This window comes from Gossypium raimondii, chromosome 10 (assembly GCF_025698545.1).
Source record: "Gossypium raimondii isolate GPD5lz chromosome 10, ASM2569854v1, whole genome shotgun sequence".
NCBI classification, from domain to species: Eukaryota; Viridiplantae; Streptophyta; class Magnoliopsida; order Malvales; family Malvaceae; genus Gossypium; species Gossypium raimondii.
The window spans coordinates 9,177,557-9,200,997 of record NC_068574.1 but is presented as its reverse complement, the minus strand read 5'-3'; the positions used below and the strand labels follow the sequence as shown (position 1 = coordinate 9,200,997).

General features: G+C 34.3%; 2 protein-coding genes and 1 long non-coding RNA gene across 5 annotated transcripts; 2 read left to right on the top strand and 1 right to left on the bottom strand.

The window, feature by feature from the left end:
* The first annotated feature begins 2,823 nt into the window (after positions 1–2,823).
* On the top strand, positions 2,824–4,512 carry LOC128033796 (uncharacterized). Its single transcript, XR_008189868.1, has 3 exons — positions 2,824–2,913; positions 3,359–3,429; positions 4,276–4,512. It is a non-coding gene; the product is annotated as an uncharacterized LOC128033796 (long non-coding RNA).
* A 6,292-nt stretch (positions 4,513–10,804) lies between these two features.
* On the top strand, positions 10,805–11,675 carry LOC105776689 (stress-response A/B barrel domain-containing protein HS1). Its single transcript, XM_012599534.2, has 2 exons — positions 10,805–11,002; positions 11,282–11,675. Exons 1-2 carry the CDS (start codon positions 10,863–10,865, stop codon positions 11,469–11,471), a joined length of 330 nt encoding a protein of 109 aa, XP_012454988.1. The 5' UTR covers positions 10,805–10,862; the 3' UTR covers positions 11,472–11,675.
* Positions 11,676–12,383: 708 nt separating this feature from the next.
* Positions 12,384–19,638, bottom strand: LOC105776688 (nuclear pore complex protein NUP96). Of its 3 annotated transcripts, none has more exons than XM_012599531.2 (6): positions 19,417–19,633; positions 16,257–18,868; positions 15,568–15,691; positions 14,614–14,762; positions 13,754–13,851; positions 12,384–12,751 (listed from the first exon to the last, which is right to left on the bottom strand). In XM_012599531.2, exons 1-6 carry the CDS (start codon positions 19,424–19,426, stop codon positions 12,556–12,558), a joined length of 3,189 nt encoding a protein of 1,062 aa, XP_012454985.2. In that variant the 5' UTR covers positions 19,427–19,633; the 3' UTR covers positions 12,384–12,555. The 3 variants fall into 3 exon arrangements, with proteins under 3 accessions (XP_012454985.2, XP_012454987.2, XP_052477825.1); XM_012599533.2 differs by having other exon boundaries at positions 16,257–18,862; XM_052621865.1 differs by lacking the exons at positions 12,384–12,751; positions 13,754–13,851; positions 14,614–14,762; positions 15,568–15,691 and adding an exon at positions 15,755–16,075 and having other exon boundaries at positions 19,417–19,638.
* Positions 19,639–23,441: the final 3,803 nt, after the last annotated feature.

Sequence of the window (23,441 nt, the reverse complement as noted above, 5' to 3'; positions counted from 1 at the left end):
AGGGGTGTGATTGACGGGTTCGGGTTGTATTTATACAGAGGACTCAACAGTGGCAAATACAAAAATTAGAAGGGCGTCATACATGCACTACCGCACGTATGCCTCAAGACCACCGAAAATTGGATGCCAAAAGTACTTGCAACTGCATAATGTCATTAGTGAAAGATAGCTCAATCATTCATATGTCGACATTGATTGCGAACATGCAAGCCCAATTTCAATACAGAGTGTCGTACAGGAAAGCGTGTTGGGAGAAACAAATGGCCATGCGACAATTGTACGACGACTGGGATGAGTCATACAATGAATTTCAAGGTTAGATTTCAGCGATGGTGGAGTATATCCCAGGAACTGTCGTGGACTTGCAAACATTGCCTTATAAAGGCCCGAATGAACAATTGGAACTGGGGAGAAAAGTTTTCCATCGATTATTCTGTACTTTCAATCCATGTGTTAGAGCCTTCTCCCACTGTAAACCGCTAGTGCAGGTTGATGGAACGTGGCTTTATGGAAAATACATGCATATACATCTGATTGTGGTTGCACAAGACGGTAACAGAAATGTACTATTGATCGCTTTCCCCATCGTGGGGTCAAAGAACTCCGAATCGTGGGCATATTTCACTCAAAACTTACAGAGGCATGTTGTCAGGCAAGACAACATATGTATTATCTTCAACAGATCGAAAGGCCTTGTTGCTGCGATCCGGTAATCCGAGGTTTTATGGAGGTTCGTCTACTGTATTCGTCACATCGATGTCAACTTCTACAATGAGTACAAGAACAAAGATTGACGCAAACAAATCATGAACATGGGTAAAAATATCATATTTAAATTCGTATTTGTAAATATTTCGAGTCCATTTCCTAATTGGGATGGTAACATATTTTATCGGAATACATACGTAGGGTACGAGCTGGAAGCACACCGATTCAAACATAAGTTGGCGAGGTTAGAGACTGATATGATAGGGTCTAAACCTTCTCTCAGACAGTGGTTGGGTAGCATGAAGTTGTGGCAATGGGATCAATGTTTTGACAAGGGTACCGATACAATCATATAACGATCAACCTCGTTGAGACCATGAACTCCGTCTTGAGGCGTACGCATCACTTTCCAATTTCAACGGTTTTTTCAGCCATATTTTACAGGCTAGCAACTTTAATGCCAAAAATAAGGTTGAAACAAGTAAAAATATTTGAAGGCAGGACACGTGCACGTCGAAGATATTAGGGATGACATGAAAGATAATGCTCAAAGGGCCAGGTCGATGAATGCAGAACTATATTCCCAAAACTTGGAAACTTTTCAAGTGACAGGTACATCGATTGTTGGTCGGGGATCCTACCACGGTTCTATGGAGTTGATATCCGAAACAGGCGGTGTGAGTACGGGATGTTCCAAACACTACGGTACTCGTGTTCGCATGTGGTTGCAGCATGTGCTACCTACAATTTAAATGTCGAACAATATATTGACGATGTGTACACGCTTGAACGTACATTGCGTATTTAGGGTAACGAGTTTCCCGTATTAAGGGATGTATCGACATGGGAAGTGTAACCGCCTGCGTTCGAGATGTTTCCAGATCGGTCACCACGTAGGAAAGTTAAAGGTCGACCGACAACAATGAGGATTTAGAATGACATAGATATTAGAAAACAAGTCGATCCAAAGTATTGCACCATATGTAAAATAGTTGGCCACAATCAGAGCAAGTGTCCCCATGGAAACGTCTATACTTGTCAATCTTCATGGTTTGAAGGAAATTAAATGTTGTACCCGATGTTTGCATTTTATGGTCTTGTGGAAATAAATTTTGTATTGTTTAGTGTTAAGCTTTTATTTAAAATTAACCGCTGCAACTTTTAATACTTTAAAAGATATTATAAGTTATACAAAAAAGACTAATACATAAGTTGTGGAATTATAAACCAATACAAAAATATTACATAACATTTGAAATTTACATGTATCAAAATTGGAATGAACCGAGAGTGGTATCGTCGTTTGGGGTATAGCGGTTTACGGGCTTCCGTTGACGGGGTGGACGTTGGGGTGATATGAACTGCTTTGCGACCCATCATAAAAAGCGCCTACCCATTGGTCCGATGTGTTTAAGGGTTGGTCCTCCGAGTCGGGCTCCGCCATATGTTGATCCTCTGGGTCGAGCTCCTCAGTAATTCTATGCGATACTAATCGTACTCAAAACTCATCGCGTAACCTATGCAAAAATCGCTTACAACTGTCAATTTTAGTCGGCACAAACTTAACAGCATATGTAACAGCCCAATTTTCAGTAGTGTCAGAACAGTGATTTGAGATCACTAAATTCGATGAAAAAGTTAGAAAAATTTATTAATTAATAATTATAAGTTAAGCGTGATTTTAGAAATATTTTTGAATTAGTGAATTTTGTGATTCAAAAGAAATTATTAGGTAAATTGGGTCGAAAACGAGGCATCGAGACCTCGATATTATAAACTAAGCTGTAAATATTTTTATAAATATTTACGAAGTGTCATTAGGGTAGTATAAAAGTTTCGTTAAGAAATTTTAACGTTTCGATGGTTAATTGATTAAAAGGGATTAAATTGCAATAGAGATGAAAGTTTAATTAAATATTAAAAAAATTTAAAAGGACCAAATAGGAAATTATGCCTTTTTCTAAAGTTGAGGCGGCATAAGTAGATTTAAAAAAAATTAAAGTTAAAATATATTATTATTATAATAATATTACTTAAAAGTTAAGTTATATATTATATTATATTATATTATATTATAAAAGAAATAAAGGATAGAAAAGATAATTGAAACAGAATTGAAAAACGAAAATAGAGAAGAAAGATGGGAGAAAGAAAGAAAGAAAAGAAAAAGGAAAATTTGGGGTTTTGAAGTTTCAAGCTCAATTGGTAAGTCAATTTAATTCATTTTCTTGTAATTTTGAGTTTTGGAGTTCTAGAACAAAATATTTCATCGTTTATGTTGAAATTTTGAAAGATAGTTGATTTTTAGACATGAGTTATGTTGAGTTAGTTGACGAATTAGGGGTTAAATTGATTGAATTTCAAGTTAGAAGTTAGTAAAGGGTTGATTTGTAAAATAAATTATAGGTTTTGAATTAATAGGGACTAAATTGAGATTATTTCAAAATTAAGGATTTATGGTGAAATTAGAGAGTTAAATTAGTTTAAAGTGGGAATGAAATGAAAATATGAAATTAGTTTTGAGAATAAAAATTAGTCTCGGTTTAGGGACTAAATTGGAATTTAGGAAAATACTGAGTAAAAATTGAAATATTTAATGTGAGATTGAATGGTGTTGTATTGATGATTTTTAATTGTTTTAATTCCGTAGCTAGCGTCGTATCGGATTCTCGACTAAAAAAGGGAAAAATATAGTCGACATCGAATAGCTCGAAATTCCTGGTTTGTATTTCTATAATCCGAATTTAATTATTAATTGTTGTATTTTTATTAAATGTTATAGTAAATGATTGAGGTGAGAATTATTGTATTTTACAATTGAAATGGATTGTCTTGATATGTGATGAAATTATATTGGTTGAATTAAAGTGGAATATATATTATGAATATATGTGTAAATGTGAAATTGTGCAAATATGATAATTGAATTATTTTTGATATGTATAAAATTCAGCCTTAATGCCCAAGTAGATGGAATTTAGAACTACTAGAATATTAGTGGCATGCCATTAAAGAACTTTAGCGCGCTCTCTGAATATTAGCACGTTGGTGCTCTCTGATTATTAGCACATCAGTGCTCTCTGATTATTAGCACGTTAGTGCTCTCTGATTACTAGCACGTCAGTGCTCTCTGTTTAGCACATCTGTGCTCTCTGTATAGCACTTCAGTGCTCTCTGTTCATTAGTGCATAAAAATGCACCTCTGTATTTTTTCCGTATATCCGGTGTGTTCTATAAAACTACTTTGGGCTAAGAATAAGAATATGAGATAGTAAACTGAAAATAGAATGTGAAATGTGTTGTAAATACATGGAATACACGAGTTATATACTCATAAATTGATTATGGAATGGATAGTGCCATTGTTTAAATGATATGTGAATAAATTATAGAAAGGTATTATATATAGCAAGTGATGAAAATCGAGTATTGTGTGATTGTAAATGTTCAATTGTGCTTAACATTTTATTATACATATTTTATTTTATTGTTCTATTTTTTTAAATATTTAAATTATAGAAATAATACTGAGTTTATACTCAGCGTACGGTTTGTTTCCGTGCGCAGGTTAAGTACACAAGTTTGATCGCTGATTCAGCATCCAACAACAATCCCAAACTCAAATATGGTGATGTTTATTTCTTTGTGTCGGCATGTACCTAGAGTGTCTAAATATTAGTTATTTTGTGGTTTGATTGTAAATGAAGTTATAAGATCTATAATTAAAACGATGCTTGATGACTTGTTTTGATGATATAAAATGTTTGAGATTTCTGTCTGTGTGATTTGTAATCTCTAGTAATGCTCCGTAACTCGGTTCCGGCGAGGGATACGGGTTGGGGGTGTTACAACATGCCTGCTAAGTCGCGAAAATTCTCGTTCGTAATCAACTACAGACATTTCACTTTATTTTAGCATAAAAAACTCTTGTTTTCTATCTTCGATATGCAGTTCACCAACATATTTCTTTTGAAATTCTTTTTGAAAGAATTCCTAATTTAACTGATCTGCGGGTACATGACGTGTCACTGACTGCCACCAGGTATATGCTTCTCATTGCAGTAGAGAAACAACACATATTAAACTTTCATGCGGGTCGCATTCAAGTTGTTGCAAAATATGTTTAGTAGATTCAATCCAAATTTCAGTTGCGGAAGGATCAACTCCTTTCAATTCCAAAAATTCAATTGCTCCATATTTTCGCAATTATTTTATCAGAGCTCGAAGAATAGTAGGGGTAGATGTCGTAGCGGATGTGGTTCCCGCCACTCACTGAAGAGCATCAGCAATAGCTCTAAGTAATTGTGAATCATCTCTTTCCCCAATATTACCTCGTTCAACATTAGGTTGTTGAGTACTAACTGGATTGAATTGGATTTTCCGATTCGATTTCATCTAACTCATTGGAGACACCATCTCCGGTATATATTTCTTAATCAATATCATCATTATAATCATCTGACATTTTCAACTATAAAACAAAAACAAATATATATATCAGGATCCAAATCCCGACTCAATTTGACTCAATTATGACATATACCTCTAAACTCAATTCCAAGCTCAATTTAGTTCGAGAATCGGTTAAACCTGCAAAGCTCTGATACCAATAAATGTAACACTCCTAACCCACATCCGTCGTCAAAATAGGGTTTCAGAGCATTACCGATCAAACAGACATAATTTTAAGCATTTCATATCATACATTAATCAAGTCAAATCCAATCAAACTCATACATGTTGTCCCTTATTTGAGCCATCGAGGCCCAAAATACATGTTAGAAACAAATTGGGACTGATTTGGAAACTTAGAGAATTTTTTGAAAAATAATAAAATATTTAAAAGCTGCAGGGTTCACACGGCCGTGTGGTCAGGCCGTGTAACTCACACGGTCAGGAGACACTCTCGTGTCTCATGCTGTGTAGGTATTTGAAATAGGGACACACATCCGTGTCCCAGCCCGTGTCTATACCTGTGTAACTCTTTGACTTGGGTCACAAGGCCAAGTCACATGCTCGTGTGCCATATCGTGTGCCCTTTTGAAATGGCCTCGCACGCCCGTATACTAGCTGTGTGTCTCACACGACCCAGTCGCAAGCCCATATGTCTAGTCGTGTAGACTCAAAATGTGCATTAAACAACAAGTTTACCATTCCCTGCAAGCTTGGACACTAATCAACTCAAAAATCAATCGTTCAACCAAATCAGAACACGATCAAACACATCCAAAACATGTCAAAACAATCATCCTAGGTGCCTACCAATGTACCCTCATTGATACCTCAATGATATCATCAAAATATCATTCAAGTCCAAATTATAAACATACCTAATTTAATCTATTTTACCTAACTTATGAACACTTAAACACCAAATTAATATGCCATAATAAAGCTTCAAAAACAACACATGTATATATATACCAAACCAATATTAAACTTTTAACCTCATTTACATTCAATCCACAAAATAACTATTAATTAGACACCTTAGGTACATGCTGACACAAAAGGATCACCACGTTTGAGTTCGGGACCATTATTGGATGCTGAATCGGCGATCAAAATTAAGTACCTAACCTGCGCACGTAAAATAAAACCGTACGCTGAGTAAAAACTCAGTGGTATTTCTATAATCTGAATATTTTAAAATAAGAAATTACAAATGTATGATTGAAATATAAACACATATTAATATTTAATTATTACAACAACCATATCATATTTCATTTGTTTCACAAATATCTCAATTCACATACTTGCTATATAAATAGTTTTTCACAATTTATTTCACATTTCATTATAAAATTGCATTATCCATTCCATATTCAATATATAACTCATATATTCCATATATTTGCAACATATTTCACATTCTATTTTCAATTCACTATTTCACTTCCATTTCTCATACTATGTCATTTCAATATCAATCATAAAACTTTATTATTCATTTACCCCTATAAACACGACTTGGACTCGGACGTATACACGGATCCAACCAAAAAACACTAGTTTGGCACCCAGTGCCTTATCGGATAATTCAAAGTAATAAGTTGACTCCCAGTGTCTCATCGGCTAAACCGAAGTAAATTGGCACCCGGTGCCTCATCGAATTAGGTCGAAGTAGTAAATTGACACCCAGTATCTCATCGACTCGAAGTCGAAGAAATCCCTGAACTCTTCCAATCCTATGGCATGTCATCTATATCCGACTCAGCCCGATACAGTTAATAGGGTTTAATTTCACAAATAAAAAACAACCAATATTCATTTCAATTCAAATAATCAATATATTCAATATATATATACCAATTCAATCAATATAAATTCAGTAATTTCATCACATACTAAATCAATCCATTTCAATTGCAAAACACAATAATTCTCTACTTAGCACTTACCATATATAATAAATTGAATTATAATAATTAACAACTAAGTTCGGATTATAGAAATACGAACTAGAAATTCCGAGCTATTCCTCGTCGATTTTATCTTTCTCCTTTTTAGTCAAGGGTTTCAGTACGACGTTAGCTACGGAATTAAAACAATTAAAATTCATCAATACAACACAATTCAAGTTCATATTGAATATTTCAATTTTTACTCAAATATTTCCTAATTTCCAATTTAGTCCCTAAACCGAGACTAACTTTTATTCTTAACATTTAATTCTTTATTTTCATGCAAATTCCACTTTAGACTAAATCTAACTCCCTATTTTCACATAAATTCCTAAATTTCAAATTTTCACAATTTAGACCTTCTTTCACAAAATTTACTATTTGTTCTACAATTTAATCCTTTTTCATTTCTAGCTTAAAAATATATCAATTTAGTCCCTAATACTAAAATTATTCAACATGGACAACAATTAAAAACTCAATAATTTCTAAAATTTCAACATGGGTCGGGTAGTATTTAACACCGGAATTCCAAAAACATAAAAATTATAAAAATGGACTAAATTGACTAACCAATTGAGCTTTGAACAATTTGAAACCCTAGCTTTGTGTCTTTCTCCTTCTTTCTTTCTATTTTTCTTTTCTTTCTTTTCTTTCTGTTTCGTTGGCTTTCTTTTTCTTTTCTTTTTTTATTCATTCATTTATAATATATAATATATAATATATATACTTAACTAAATATATTATAATATTATAATATATATTTTTAACTATAAATTTTATAATAACATACACCTTATGCCCCTCATTTATAATATATAATATATATACCTAATTACTCTTAATTTATGCAAATTCACTTACCCAAAAACTAATTAACTACACAACTAACTTCATAAATATTTATTTTTAATAAATATTTATGAGTTTGATTTACGAGAACGGAATCTCAGAAATGCACTTTCCGACACCCGTGACTATCGGGTCGTTACACGATACCCATCATATATGGTAAAATCTTTATAAAAATGTGATAAATCAATTGTCTATATAATTTAAACATAAAATTATATATTGAAGAGTAAAACTGAAAGCTAGAGAAAACAAAAACATCACACTTATATTATACCAACATAGCCATTCTAAGTATTTTTTTATTTAAGTTAACTTAAATGAGTAATAAAATATTAATAATAGAACGAAGATTTGCCATAAATATTAATAATAACACGTAGAAATCAAATGTGATTTCCAAATCTCTTTGAAGCTTACCATTAATTCTCAATTGTTATATCCTCATCATAGTTAAGCATTAAAACAAAAGGCAACCATCGATATCTATAATAATACATTGAGTTTTACATATAATATAAACCAGACATATTCAAACTCAAAATTTATCTTACATAGGAGAACTTTTATAAAAAAATATCCATTCGTTAAAGATAAATTTAATCGTAACTCTAATAATTTCGAGCTTGATTCAATTTGATTATCATAGATTAGTTAAGCTAAATTAATATATATTCCTAGTTTTCTCATGTGAATGCGATTTTTAATTTTTATTTAGGTGGTGTCAAATTAGTGGAAAATGTAACTTTTTTGCACCCCACAAATGGAACCAAGCACAACAACAATGCAAAATTAAGCAGAAAGGTCATCATATTAAAAAATTTAATAAATTTATGAATGTGCCATAAATTAAAAAAAAAATTATTATTAACATGTAAAGATCAATTTCATGCAAAAAGGAGTTAAAAAGGGTTAATAATAACCAAATAGAGATCAATTTCGTGCAATTAAAACACGTTGAGCAAAATAGCATTGAGCAAGAAAAAAACGAGAAACTAAAACGAAAATTTTTTATTTAATTTATAATTAATTTTACTATTTCGTTGATCCTCGATGAAGTGTGATCCGTATTTACTCGAGAAGACATTTTGATATCTGCATAATTTTAAAAAAATTACATAAATTAAATATAATTAATTATTATATTACAATAACTATAAAATATAAAATATAAAATACAAACTATATTATACCTTACAATTTTTTTTCTCCTTTCTTCATTCTCTTCTACAAAATACAAAATATTTGAATGGGGACCAAAACCCTCCTTCTTAAATTGAGGCATTTCTTCTTCTCCTTTCTATTTTTTTTAAACTAGCAATTATTAACATTATAAACTTATTGATTAATCACATTACTGACGCCACTGACATGATGTGATCAGTCATAATATATATTTTAATTCTTTAATATATTTTTAAAAAGAGACATAATTTTTTAACAAATAAATTATTTTTATTTTTTCCAATCAATTCAACTTTCATTTTTTTCTCTCATTTTATTTTATTTTTGGTTCTCCATTTTTTATTTCTATTAAGAATGTCCCTTAATTTTCTTGATTTCACATTACATAAATTATTTATATGAAAATTATATTTCATAAAATAACTATCAATTTACATTATTCAAAAATATATTTTACAAAATATAAATTTACATTTCAAACATTCTAAATAGTTTCACTTAACTTACAATATATCATTTTACAACACGAACAACTTTCTCAATACTAAAAATAAATAAACAATTTTTTTCAAGACTAACAATATTGTGTCTTACAAACAAAATATAATTAAACAATTTTGTTCAAAACTGACATCATTCTATCTTACAAATTGAAAAATAAATTGTTTAACCGTAACAAAAGCGACTTTCTCAATGTTATTAAATTGTAGCTCGAATGCTGCCGATATTGATGATCTCACCTGTGCGGTTCAATTTAGGATTCCTTTTAACCTTCAAACATCCCATTAACCTAGGGAATCCCAAATAATCTACTTGTTGGTTGCATAATCATTTTGAACCCGTTATCGTCTTACCACAACCAACGAAAACACTTACATAACCAATTTGAACCCGTTTCCAAATAAATAATTGGCATTCGAAAGTAACCATTAAATTTACCGGTGTCAAAGCTCCACCGGATTATCGTTAAACAAAACATACCTTCAAATTAAAAAAAAATACATAAAAAAACAAAGAAGGCTTCTCATATCTTTCCCATTCAACCTCTAACAAAGTATAAGTAAATTTTTTTCTTTCAACTCATATTCATGTGTCATTGAGAGACTTATATATACAAATTTGGCCACGCCAAATAGAATGATTTCACCAAATAAAATATTATTTTTTAAAAAAATTTAAATATAAAAAAATAAATTTAAAAAAAAGTACAGGTGACACCATTTAAATTGGCTCTACAAAAAAAAAGATACATAAAATATTATAAAAATAATAATAAACAAATAAAAAAACAAATAATAAACAAATAAAGAAAACAAAAAGTAGCGGAGGCATTGGAATCTAGTGGCGCCAAATTATTTGGCTCCACTAGAAAAATTTTTTTTTGTTTAAAGTCCCTAATTTTTTCAAAAATCGCAGTATTTTCCTAATATTTATACAGGTGGTGCCATTGTACATAGTTCCACTAAAAAATTGATTTTCTTATCTTGATTGCTAACATGGCATGTTGGTGACGCCAAATACTTTGACTCCACCAACTTTTACTATAGATTTTAGGTTATTTACGTATTTTATAAAAAAAAAGGTTATTTACGTAATTAATTAATTTGTTTATGTTAGTTTCATAAAAAAGCCTATTTTTATTGGGTTTCAAATTGGTAGCCCAGTTCTGTCTGTCAAAATAGCTGATTGGCGTTGAGAGAAGTGAGACTGATGGAGGAAGCAAAAGGAGTAGTGAAGCACATATTGTTGGCAAAGTTCAAAGATGAAATCCCACCTGAGAAGATTGAGGAACTCATCAAAGGCTATGCCAATCTTGTTAATCTCATTCACCCCATGAAAGCTTTCCACTGGTATGTTATCCCTTTTTGCTTCATTCATACCTTTCTTTTCTTTTAGATCTGGGTATCATTATATATAAGTAATTTTGAGATCCACTTCTTGGTGATGGATCCGTGGTTTTAGTTTGAGGCTTAAAACTGATGGATATTTTAAATGATAATACTAGCCCTTTTTCTAGTTGTAATTTGATAACCCAGAGGATTCAATCTTCATGTGTTGATTTACAAAACAGTAGGAAAACAACCCATTTCTGATCCTGCCTTTGGGCAAAATCAATTCCATGATGACAGGGGGAAGGATGTTAGTATTGAGAACCTGCATCAAGGGTTCACTCATGTGTTTGAATCCACATTTGAAAGCACAGAGGGGATTGCTGAGTATATAGCTCATCCTGCTCACGTGGAGTTTGCAAATCTGTTTCTCCCCAGCTTGGACAAGGTCATTGTATTTGACTACAAACCCACCGTTGTACGTTGCTAAGTTACAAGCATGGTTCTGTCTCAATGTAGCTTTTGTCCTGCTCATGTCTGTTGTTATTTTGAATAAAGTTTGACGTCTTGTACTATGAAATGCGTCCATCCCTAGTGGTCAAGGCAAAAGTTGGTTGGTTTTATCTTCTATAGGTTTTACATATTCTTGAGCTGAGTTGAGAATAAGCAATAAGAAGCTTGAGTTTGAGATAAAGCCAATTTTTTTATTTGAATTTCGGCTCTTAAGCTAAAGCAAATTTCATTTTTAATATTTTGAACTAAAAAAAACTGAATTATTAGATTAAGATGATGCCTAAGAAAGAAGAAAAAATTGAGAGAAACAAAGAAAAGATGAGAAAGATATGGAAAAAGGTTAGACTAGAGTGAGTGATCCAAGGATTTTTTATTTTTAATAAGCCTCCCCTGTAGTTTGTATTTCTTTATTAAAACAAAAATGTATTTCATGCCCATATTAGTTGTAGTAGTAAATTGGGATGGAATAACTTCGAAGTTTCATTTCAACCATGTGGATGTGTATTGCTGTATTCCAAAATTGCACATTCCACCTGATGCACTTTGGGTGAGCCTTCCTATGTTTGTGAATTTGAGTATGGTGAAAGGCTATCTTGTCGTTGGTATTTCTTATTCCTAAATTGATTAAATATTTTGCATTTAAAACTAGAAGGTGGGTGTTCCTTTGATTAAATATATTGATGTTGCACTTAACAAGTAAAAGGTATATACTTGGTGTTACATGAATTTTGGTGCTAATCGGATTTGTTCAAACTCTTTAGTATTTGCTTTCATTCCAAAAAAATTGCTTAATTAAAGATTTTCTTTAACACCAATAACATAATAATTAATATGTTATACTATTTTTTACCCTGTTAAAAACAATTATAACACACAAAGACAAGAAAAATAAAGGGGTATAATTTTCTTCAGATAAAAATTTATTATATCTATTAACTTGACAGTTGGGAATTTGAAGTCTGATACGAAATTAACGCCCAACTGTTACAACAACGTGCACCCAAACCAAACTAATCCCAAATCCCAAATCCCAAATCAGCAACACAGGAGCAGGAACAGCCTTAGCTCAACACTTCTGAAAGCTGGAAAGTGAAAACTGCAACTGCATCCTGTAAATGACTCGAATGAAGGTCTTCCGGAATGGGAGCACTGAACACCGTATCATAGCAGCTTAACTGCTCATCATGCGTCCGACTTCCGCTTGTATCTGACAGCAACAAATTGCATATCTCATCCGCCATCTTTGAATATGCCACCCTGCACCATCACATATATCCAATCACTACCCACCAACTAAGCTAGTTAATTGATGTAAGCAGGCACATAGAGCAACTAACTGATGCCAAAAACCAGATCCTATTAGAGCTGTAGCTCAGATGAAAGCATTGAAGACGTTGCTCTCAAGTTGATAAGTAGTAACTTCTATCTGATTTACACCAAAATTCATGCAAATATGGAAAAATAGAAACAGTAATACAACTACATATCAATGACTAAACCCCTTTTTTACCCAACATATTCCATAGCACATCATTCTAGTAGCCATGAAAAGAAAGGGCTCCAATGAAATGAGCTGACAATCGCAGGAACATTAATTCAATATCATTTAAGCTTCATAATTTTCCCACTTCTGTGATTAGGTACTTGACAAATTTCATACTACAGCTAACGAGAAGATGTGAAAGGCAAAGAACAAGAAGGCTTTGGTGTCAAATTTCCATTTAAGATGTGAATAAGCTATAACATATCACCAAAAAAGAAAAAAAGAAGAAGAGGGAAATAAGCTGAAATTATGAAAACTTGTTATGCAGAGTGCAGACATAAGCTAGCTACCAGGAGATATCATTTTATTTCAGGATATATTAAAAAGGAACGTATTTATATGGATTAGCCAGCCCAGAAAGATAATTCCGACACAACAGAGTACACTTTAGTCCATTTAATAGCTAAGCTAGTTAACAATTTCACAATTGTGCAATTATAATACAAAACTGAGTCTCTCCGTTTGCACCTCTTTTAATTACAGGAAGATTAAAATGGATGGAATAATTCCTTAAGCTTGTCTGTATCTACTATTAGTTTAGTTCTAGTCCCCTTGTGTTTTCATGTTGGTCAATACCAGTCAAACTTAATGCCATCACAAACTGAAATTTTGTATTAAAACTTAGACATGTGATCATTTCCATTTTATATTCAGTTACGATCAATCAATCTATTTTTTTTATTACTAAAACTCATAAAAGAGATTAACAAAAATACCTAGCATCAACATGTAACCTGCCACCCCAAACTGCTGAGGACTCATTCAAACAGCCAAGAAAGTCTCTACAAGCTGCATTTTTGCTGTTGAGGGAACCCTGAAAAGTTCACCAGCATCACTTTTAAAAGGAAATAAATAAAGTTCGCTGATATTTTACAAAACAACAGCTTATGGGTGCAATTGCTTAATCTATTACAAATCTAATAGGGAAATGTGGAACAAATAAAATCACGAAAAAAACGGCATCATCATTATCCCAGCCAGTTCCAAATGTTGAAAAATAACTCATGATTTAATCACAGAGACACAATTAGAATATATTCTTTGAGCTGACAAGCTTTAAGCATTTCAACCATAATTTATGTTAATAGAAATAAACACCTAGCATGCAACTTAGCTAAACAGCAAAGCAGCTTTCAAGCGAATTCTTCCAAAAGCAACAAAGGTAAAGGAGTATGTGAGCCACAGCCATTACACACAATTCACCCCCCACCCCAACCCCTAAAACAGACCATGCAGCACACTACTGCACCAGTCCCTTCGGGCAAATGAAGGTAATGCCTCTGCAACCTAGGTTTAACTAGGCAGATCCATTCTTGTTACTATGGCATAAATTTGAAGGAGAGTCATGTATTTTAGACTTGCTACACTTCGCATATAGTGGCCACCCCATTAACTAGTTTAGTAGGGAAAACATGACTCAAGGTAAGGACTGCACTCAGCACAACCCCATAACCAAGAAGCCGTGTTCACAATAACAGGAATGATATGGTTCACCAATAAATGAAGCATCCAACAAACTTTAGCTTATATTCAGATCTAGATTCTATGGCCTTGAAAATTTGCATGAGTTTCTTACAAGTTCAGCCATAGTATTGTTATCCTCCTGGAATGAACTTCTTAGCACATAGAATGAAATATATATTCCAGCTCCCAAATCCCAATTTTCAATTTCAGACTTGTGGTTCTCCATGGACGTGGCAATCCTCCATACCTCTGAGTCCTTGGCTGCATTGAAGAGAAAATAAGACTTGGATTAACTATACCAATGGTATTGAGACTTATCAATTATTACAGTGATCCAAAATTGTGCACTACATTCTTCAATCCAGCATGAATATCCAAAAAACAGGTTTTTGAAACAAATTTAAACAACTAAGATTGACCCTAGAAGTTAGTAGTAATCAGCATCTATAACTACATGACTCTGAGTCTGAAAATAGCAAGTTAAGTGAGCCACCCACCTCCAATGTGATGAAATACATCAATGCATGGACATGGGATTTTATGCTCTCAAATACATCAATACGAACAGAAAATTCATAGAATGAATTGCTAAACCCCCTTGATTGTATAGCTTAAATAGCATTCTCAAGTTTTCAAGAATAAGCTCTTTTCCCCTTCAAACATCATCTTTCCAGCAGCATCTAGACTTTCTTTCAGTAAATGTTTTACAAGGCTAAATGGAAAATTTTAAAGGTGGGAAAGAGGTAGCTTGTATGTAGAGAAAAAAGGATTCCTAGGTGATTCTGTCCCGCTATGCTATATTGTGTTTCACCATATCCATAATACACAATTCCTTTGAGGTCTTAACCATATAAATTTGGTAGGTCGCATTAACATCAATTTTTATGTAGTATAAATTTTATAGATTATTTATTTTAATGTTCACAGGAAGAGAAAAGGGGGAAAGGGGGAGACCTTGAATTTGGTTTCAAGTCACATCAATGAGGCATTAGAAAAGAAAAACAATAACAGGATAACAAAGGTCATATGGCACGTATGAATTACTTAATTTGCAATAAGATCATACCAGACAAGAACAATGCATGAGCAACTGAAGTCATGAAAATAGAATGAGCCTTTTGCCAATTTTCACATTCCAGAAAGTGCTCAAGAGCCCTCGGCAAATCCCCAATGTAATTGTAATAAACTGCCTGTATCATAAGAGGGAAATTTTCTTAATTGGAAAACAACACTTGAATTCCAAAGAACCTTTAGGAGCTCTCTCTCACATCATACATCCACACATAGTCAGAGATACAGTGACAAGCATGCAGCAGGACATATCCAGATTGTTAGTAATTTAAAAGGAGTTAATCTTGAAAAGAAAAAAATATGATATTTAAAGATTCCACCCAACCTTTCAGAGCTCTTTCTCTCTTATCATAAACATAAATTCCCCATCCCCACATGGACACAGGTACAGATACAAGCATGTGGCAGAGCAAAGTCAACATGGCTAGGAATTCTGAAAGGAATTCATCTTAAAAAACAAAGTATGAGATTTGAAGATTCCACTCAACCAGGATGCTGATATTCTGCCATTATACACATAATCTAAATTAATGATGGATCTAACCCAAATTGAGCATCTAATTGTACCAGCAAAGCTCCAAATGTTAGCATGGAATGACGCTCATGCTGGACCAACAAGTAGTAAAATACAAAGGCTTCAGATACACAAAACTAGAAAAAATCATCTAGAAACAGAAAACATACCATAGCTTCATGCAACCACTGAAAAGGAATACCCAAGTCCTCAATAAATCGGCGCTGTGATTCTTGTGAACTCCAAGATTCACAATATTGGAACAGAATTCCCCTAATAAGAGTAGCTTGAAGGTAAGGATAATCATCACGGTAGGGCATGTGAAGGGCTACATAGATAGCCCAGTGACACTGCTCCTGACATAGTAACTGGGATACAAGTCCCATGTCAAGTGCTTGAAGATCATTAGAATGGAAAGCACCAACAGCTTCCAAGATTGCCCGCTGATGCCAGATCATATGGTAGTCAAGGGGATCATGTGTTGAAGAGAAGGTGCTAAACATTGCCTTCAGAGAACATAGTTGACTCTCTTCACTGGCATGCAGAAGCATAAGATAGTATGAAAGATCAAATCTTTCCACTCTGCTCAAATTTGCATTCTCTTCAACTGGTCCTTCATCAATATAAATTGGAACAGGAAACGGAGCTTTTCCATCATCAAGAAGGTGCTGATAAGTTCGAAACACAACAGGCAAAGCAGTATCTGAGGGTAGGTGATACCACATTAACAATCCTAGGAATCTCTTCCAGTCAATCTTAATACCATGCAAAGCACCATGAATATTGCCAGCAAGCAACTCATAAAGCCGAATCCTGTCCTTCTCGATGAAATTGAAGTCCAGACCATTAATTCTCCAAATATCAAGCTGTCTTGAAACATCAGAACGATTAACTGTTGATCCACCAGCCTGGCTTAGTAAACAAGCCAATCTAACATCTCCTTTAGAAGCTGCCAGCTCCACAGCTGCATCTAGTTGTCGCCCAGTCAAGAGAAAGAATAAGTGTTCCAAGTAACCTGAATCGTTCACAGAGCTTACTTCTTCTTGTACACGGTGACATACACTTTCTTGCAGCCAACAACTAAACTCGGCTCTCCTAATAAGAGGAAGTGCTTCCAGGTCTACTTCTGGAGGACCTTCCTTGATATCTTGCATCATATCTTCCTCATTATCAGCAGCCATAGATTTCAGTTGACCAGTATTTTCCCTCTCTGAGAAAAGAACTTTAATCAATTCCCACACCATCACTTGATGCATCAAAACCAAGCGAGCAGAAGAAGATAAACCAGGAACCTCCAACTGCCTCTCAATAATGTCTATATAGCTCCTACAAATGCCAGAAAGCTCTAAGCGATTAGAAACAACCTTCAGAAGCTTCAGCTGAAAGGACCCAACATCCACTTCTTTTTCTTCATAATTTAGAGCTTTATGAAGATTCAACGGAGCATCAAAAGCAAAGTCAACAAGTTCTTTCTTTACTTTGCTATTTTCATCTCTAACTACCTTATCAATTGCCACTTTTTCTACATTGATTACAGAAGATAATACTCTTTGGCCATCATTACTACCTACAGGTGCACCAGAGTGCACAAGAATGCCAGTTGGCCCCCAACCTACACGAAATGACCTACCCATGAACAATGCTGCATCAACTATATTGTGAGAATGGCTTCCAGTGACAGGTGTCTCTTGTTTGATGTCCAACTTGAAACCTTCCCTTTTTGTTGTCTTCAGTGGCAAGCCCTTATTTTCTTGTGTCATCAGAACAGTTCCACATGAGCTTGAATCAAAAGTACCAGAGTTGTACTCAAGCAAAGCAACAGGGGTTTTCCGTACAACATGTGGGCTAGTCCTATTGGGCATCCTCTGGCTAGAGTTATGCAAAGAGGACTTTATATATTCTTTAGCAAAGGCCTGCTTCTGATTAGAACCTGTTCCTCTAAAATCCTCAATGTCCTCTTCTTCCTCAACAGGAAACATCAACATCCTCATTTCTCTCATCTTAACAGGGTCCAGCCCAAGATGGGCAGGAAGAGAATGAGAAAGCAGTGGTCCATTAGTATCCAGTTGCATGTCTTCATCAATCTCAGGATTCCCACTACCATTCATTACCCCAGGATCTTGTATAGCCCCTGTTGCGTCATCCATTATAATATCTTCCTCGTCATCTTCACTCAACCCGAATCTGCTAAAATGGTCAACCAAGAATTTCCATTCACCATTAGAAGGGTCAAATGCAATGAAGTGTGCCCCTTGACTCCTCATACTCTGTCTTAATTTCTTAACAATACTATCTACTTCCTGCTTTTCCAAGCCTAAATTTTCAATCTGAAGTTTCAAAGTTACCTCGGCAGTTTTGTTAAGGCCTTGACCAACCATGGGCTTATTGCTTTCATCTTCATATACAATTACCTCATGCCTATGGAATTTCACAATTTGATCTAAATCCAACCCTCTAACATCAGTTTTCCCAAAGAATTTTACACACCCATAGCCAGATCTTCCAACCACAAAATCCGGAACACGGCTGCAATAACCAGGTTCCAAGCGTTCCATTCTTACCATATCTTCCAAGCAAGGCTCCATATAATAATCAGGGGAATGTAAACTGGGTAAAGATTCCTCTATCCTTCTCATAACATGTGGCAAAAAATCAGAAATTGCAGATATCTTTCTCTTCTTGTATAGTGTAACATGTAAATCAGAATTTTCTGTATTGACGTCTGTCCCCCTTCTAGAAATTTCACTTGCTGTACTATGAATTTCACACACAGTCCCTGCAACTACAACTCAGATATTGAGTACATTCATACAAACTAACTTGCATCTCCAATTAGCTCAAAAATAATAATAACAACAACAATAGTAATGATAATGAAAACAAGACAAGCAAACAGATGCCTTAAAACCATTCTAAAAATACTATTCCCAGCAAAACCTGAATGAGACTCTATTTGGGAACAAAATTCAGTTCAAAGTTCAAGCACAAACATAAGCACACGCTGATACGACCCACAATTTTATCTCTCCAATTTCTCAAAAAAAGAAAAAGAAAAAGAAAGGAATCTCAAAATCTTAAAACTTGGCAGATCTATGATACCTACATAGAACTTCCAAACCAACAAAATCTGGGTATCAAACAGACAAGACCTAGAAACTTAATAGCTAGTTGAATTCAAGAACACCAAAAGAGAAAAAAAAAACGAAACATTGAACTCTAAACACCAAATGAAAGCAATTTTTTTAATTTGAAGAGCATGACTGATTTGGATTAATCCCAAGTTTAAAACCCAGATACATTATAAAAAGAAAGAAAGAGTGAGGGAATTACCTGAAGCCATAGCTGCAGAGTGAGGGTTTATTAAGGGTTTTAGATCCTTGAGAGTTGAATCAGTTGAAGGAGAAGGTGGTGAAGTAAAAGCACAGAGAGAGAGAGAGAGAGAGAGAGAGGAATGGGAGGGAAAGGTTTTTGGAGGGGTGGGTTTTGGCGTTTTTAGTAATTAGACAGTGAATGAGGCAGTGAGGGTTGAGGTCAGGGTTTGGGGTTTTCGATCATATAGTCAATCCAACATACGAATTTTATTTTCATGATGGGTTCCGTTAGACTGTGATTATGCATCGGTAGGGTCAGATCGAGTCAAAGGTTCGAAATTTAAAAAAAAAAATCAATTTTGTTAGTGTTTATGAGCAATTATATATTAGAGTTGAATCAAATCAATATAAAGTTTAATTAACAAGGGTTGAATGTAGTTAGGAGATATCGTACTTTTAAGGAGAATGTAAGTTTGAATATTACTAATAACATTATTAGGTCATCCTCAAACTCAAAACATGATTTGTAAAACGAACATGAACAATATAAAAAAAATCTATATATTTTACAAATAGATGGTGGATGAACATAAGATAAGAAGGAGATTACTGTAGTATCTTGTTGGTTAGGAGCCAGCTCATGAATAAATTGACCAATTAATCAAAAGAGTGGATAGATCCTTCGGAATGGACAGATACCACGCCCAGCAATGTGAGAAATAGTAATAAAGAAGGTATTGCATTTGATCGCGTCAAAGGCACCTATGATATTCATATGATTATTGTAATACGCTAGGTGGTCCTCCAGGTTCCTTACTCCACTATAAGAAACCTTGGGGAACTTGAAGGAAGTTGAGTGGTTGAAGGTTAACAAGTGTGGGGCAAGAGGCTCGTTGGAGTAACTCTAAGAAGTTTTGTCTGTTTTGACCCCCCTTTTACTTCTTATAACACTTCCATCTCAAGGACCTTCATATGCTCTTCCAAAGAAACATTGTTGACATGAGTGTGTTGCGAGGTAGCTAGTTGATTATTATTAATGGGTGGGTCATTGGGGTGGCAATGCTTAAGATCTCTACAGATGATGGATTGAGCCTCATTGTTTGGATGAATCAAATTGTTTTTCTTGGGGACTTCACGGGCTACTTAGAGTTTAGCTATCAACTGCTCATTTTGAGCATTCCGTTGATCTAAGAGTTGTTGATGTTCTTGTTGCTCCTTGAAGTGGCGTTCCCATTGCAAAAATTGCTCTTCTAAACGTTGCATTTTTTCCTGAATCCTTAAAAACTTGTTTCTGGGACCCAGAAGGTTGTTGCTGGAAGGCTTGATTTAAAGGAGTGGTAGTGGTAGCAGTGGCAATAGTGATTGCTAGTTGGGGAGATTGAGCAACAAGACAGGAGGAGAGGGTATATTATAAGTACTGGGCAAGGAGTTCTTTTAGATCTTGGGAGGAGGCACTAGTTTCATGGGTTGCACATGGGAGTTCGCAACCATGACACATTTGTGTGATCCATCATGTTCAAGGGATGTCATTTGGCCCAACTAAATTGACCTGTTGCTTGGAGAGATTGAAGGCTCATCTACAAAGCATGATAATTATGGAATGTAATCTTCGAAGATATGCAATCTTAGATATTACTTGTAACCCTAGAAGATAAGATTTTGTAATCTTAGAGATTTGATTTGTAGATAGCTTTTAATTTTAGCCGTTGATAGACTTTAATCTGTAGCATTGAATTGAAGGCCCATCTACAAAGCGTGACAATTATGGAACGGAATCTTTGAAGATATGCAATCTTAGATTTTACTTGTAATCTTAAAATATATGATTTTGTAATATTAGAGGTTTGATTTGTAGATAGCTTTTAATCTTAGTTGTTGATGTACTTTAATTTGTAGATTTGAATTTGGGGAGGTCTAACTATAAATAGAGGTCTCTTCCCCTCATTTGTAAATCACTTCAGTTTTCAGTAATAGAATTCTTGAGAGCATTCACTCAAACATTCTCTCTTGTGCTTTTGCTTTTCTGTGGCTTTGTTCTTATATTTCAAGTTTATTCATCTTTATCATCTTTGAGTTGCTTCCATTTTGTGTTGGTGCCTTAGAGGAATTCTGCTTGAATCTTTAATTGTTGGGAGTTAGGTTGAATTAGATGTTTTTGAAGTGAAAAATTCACCTAATGCTGCATGAATTGTGAGGCTAAAGTTCTAACCCCGTGACACTAGAGGTTGGCTGAGAATTGGAGGATGTTGGTGAAGTAAGGCTAAAAACTGACGGCAATAAGGTCGTTGGGAATAACTGGGATAATGGTGGAAATGGTTAGAAAATTTATGGGAGTTGAGCAGACCGAGAGAACAACCATAGATTCTAATAAAGGGGATTGGAAGTCTGAAAGGATGCTAGTGGTTGAGTTGTGGTAGTAGGGTTTTGGATTGAAGGGGAGTTAAAAGTAAAGGGATAAATGGTGTTAACTAGAGTTGAGGAGTCTGCTGGGTTGGTAGAGTTGGTTGGGTTTGCTGGGTTAAGAGGAGCATCGATATGTGAAAAGGAAGCTATGGTGACTTTTCATGCTCACAACACCTATTGTTGATGAGGGTACCAATAAGGAAAAAGTCAGGAAAGAGGATATCGTGGTGCTAAAGAAGGTCGATTCACCCTAGTAGGCGGAGAGCCGATGGAGGTATGTAAGTAAGGAGGTTGAGGATAATAAGGTGGATATGAGTACTTAAGGGTCGATCCTTTCTCCATTGTGCTGAAAGGCATATATAGTGGAGGTCCTCTGGTAGGTAGTGTTGAGGTGGTGAACTTGTTACCAATAAGTCATCATTTTGGAATGCATGGAGGGTTGCATGTGATGGGGCTCATTTTATCATTCATTTTGAATTGTGGGCCTAAAGGGCATGTTCACATTAAGAGAAGTGTTCACACTAGAAAAACAGGTGCTTTGAGGAGTGAGTGGCCTATTCATAAAGATAGATGGATAAGGTCTTTCTAAGGGAGAGGGTAGTTCATTCACAGGGGTGAACGACTTATCCTCAAGAGTGGGTGATTAGGACCCTTTCAAGGAGATCGAGAGGTTGGATGGTAGTAGGACTTACAAGACACTAGTCATCTGATGACCACTCGGACAATGGAGAGCGGAGGGTTGTTTGTGGGCATTTTCAGCAGGCTTGCTAGATGCACATGTCCCAAGCCAAAGAGGGTATAACAACTTGCATTGGAATATGATTGTCATGTCTTGACCTATATATAGCAATGATTAAAACTTCTATCAGATATTCGTTTAACATAAGTTCAAACAGTGTAACCACCATCCTCACCTCTAATATTGTATATAAAAAAAGAATGCTATTGTCATGATTCATGCTAATGAATCTTTAATGGAGTGAGAATTAGACTAGATTAACATATAGATATTGGATTTATCATATTGGTCAAGTGAAAAATGTTGGAGATTTATTAAGAGACAACAAGTATAAATATAGTGCAACCACATGCACAATCACAAGTACACTATAATTATAAATATATATTTGAGTTTTTACAAAATAAAATAAAATGAATATGATGCATAAATGGACAAAAAACCAAAATAAATTGAACAAAACTTACTGATCAAATTGAACTCATCCATAATAACTGTGTATGGTAGAATTTGAATTTGAGTACTCAAAGATCTAGAACCTCAACCTTTGCCAACAATATCAGAACTTCTATAATAAAATGTTGGAATTAATGCGACCCACTTGATAAATATATTATATGATAATATTTTTTTGAACAGTTTCATTATAGGTTTTGATTATATGTGTTTTTTTATGAAACAATGCCTAGAATTACCCATAACCACTCCTAACCCATAAATAAGAGGATAATGCACTTCATTACACTTGAACCCATGTCCTTCTTCATTGGTAAGAATGCCCATGCCAATTGAGTTATAACTTAATCAGGATGGTAATATGTTTTTTAATAAACATATTCAAGTATATAATTATTTTTAATTTAAGAATTAAAAAAGAAAAAAAATATATCATTAATTTATAG

Bases quoted from the DNA above. Each gene is read 5' to 3' on its own strand.
- LOC105776688 (XM_012599531.2), bottom strand. The intron at 15,692-16,256 runs GTATGTTTTCTG...CTTATGATACAG, and splicing joins AGTGGTTGCATGAAGCTATG to GCAGTTTATTACAATTACAT. The intron at 14,763-15,567 runs GTATGATCTTAT...TCTTCAATGCAG, and splicing joins TCATGCATTGTTCTTGTCTG to CCAAGGACTCAGAGGTATGG.
- LOC105776689 (XM_012599534.2), top strand. From the start codon at position 10,863: ATGGAGGAAGCAAAAGGAGTAGTGAAGCACATATTGTTGGCAAAGTTC. The intron at 11,003-11,281 runs GTATGTTATCCC...CCATGATGACAG, and splicing joins CCCATGAAAGCTTTCCACTG to GGGGAAGGATGTTAGTATTG.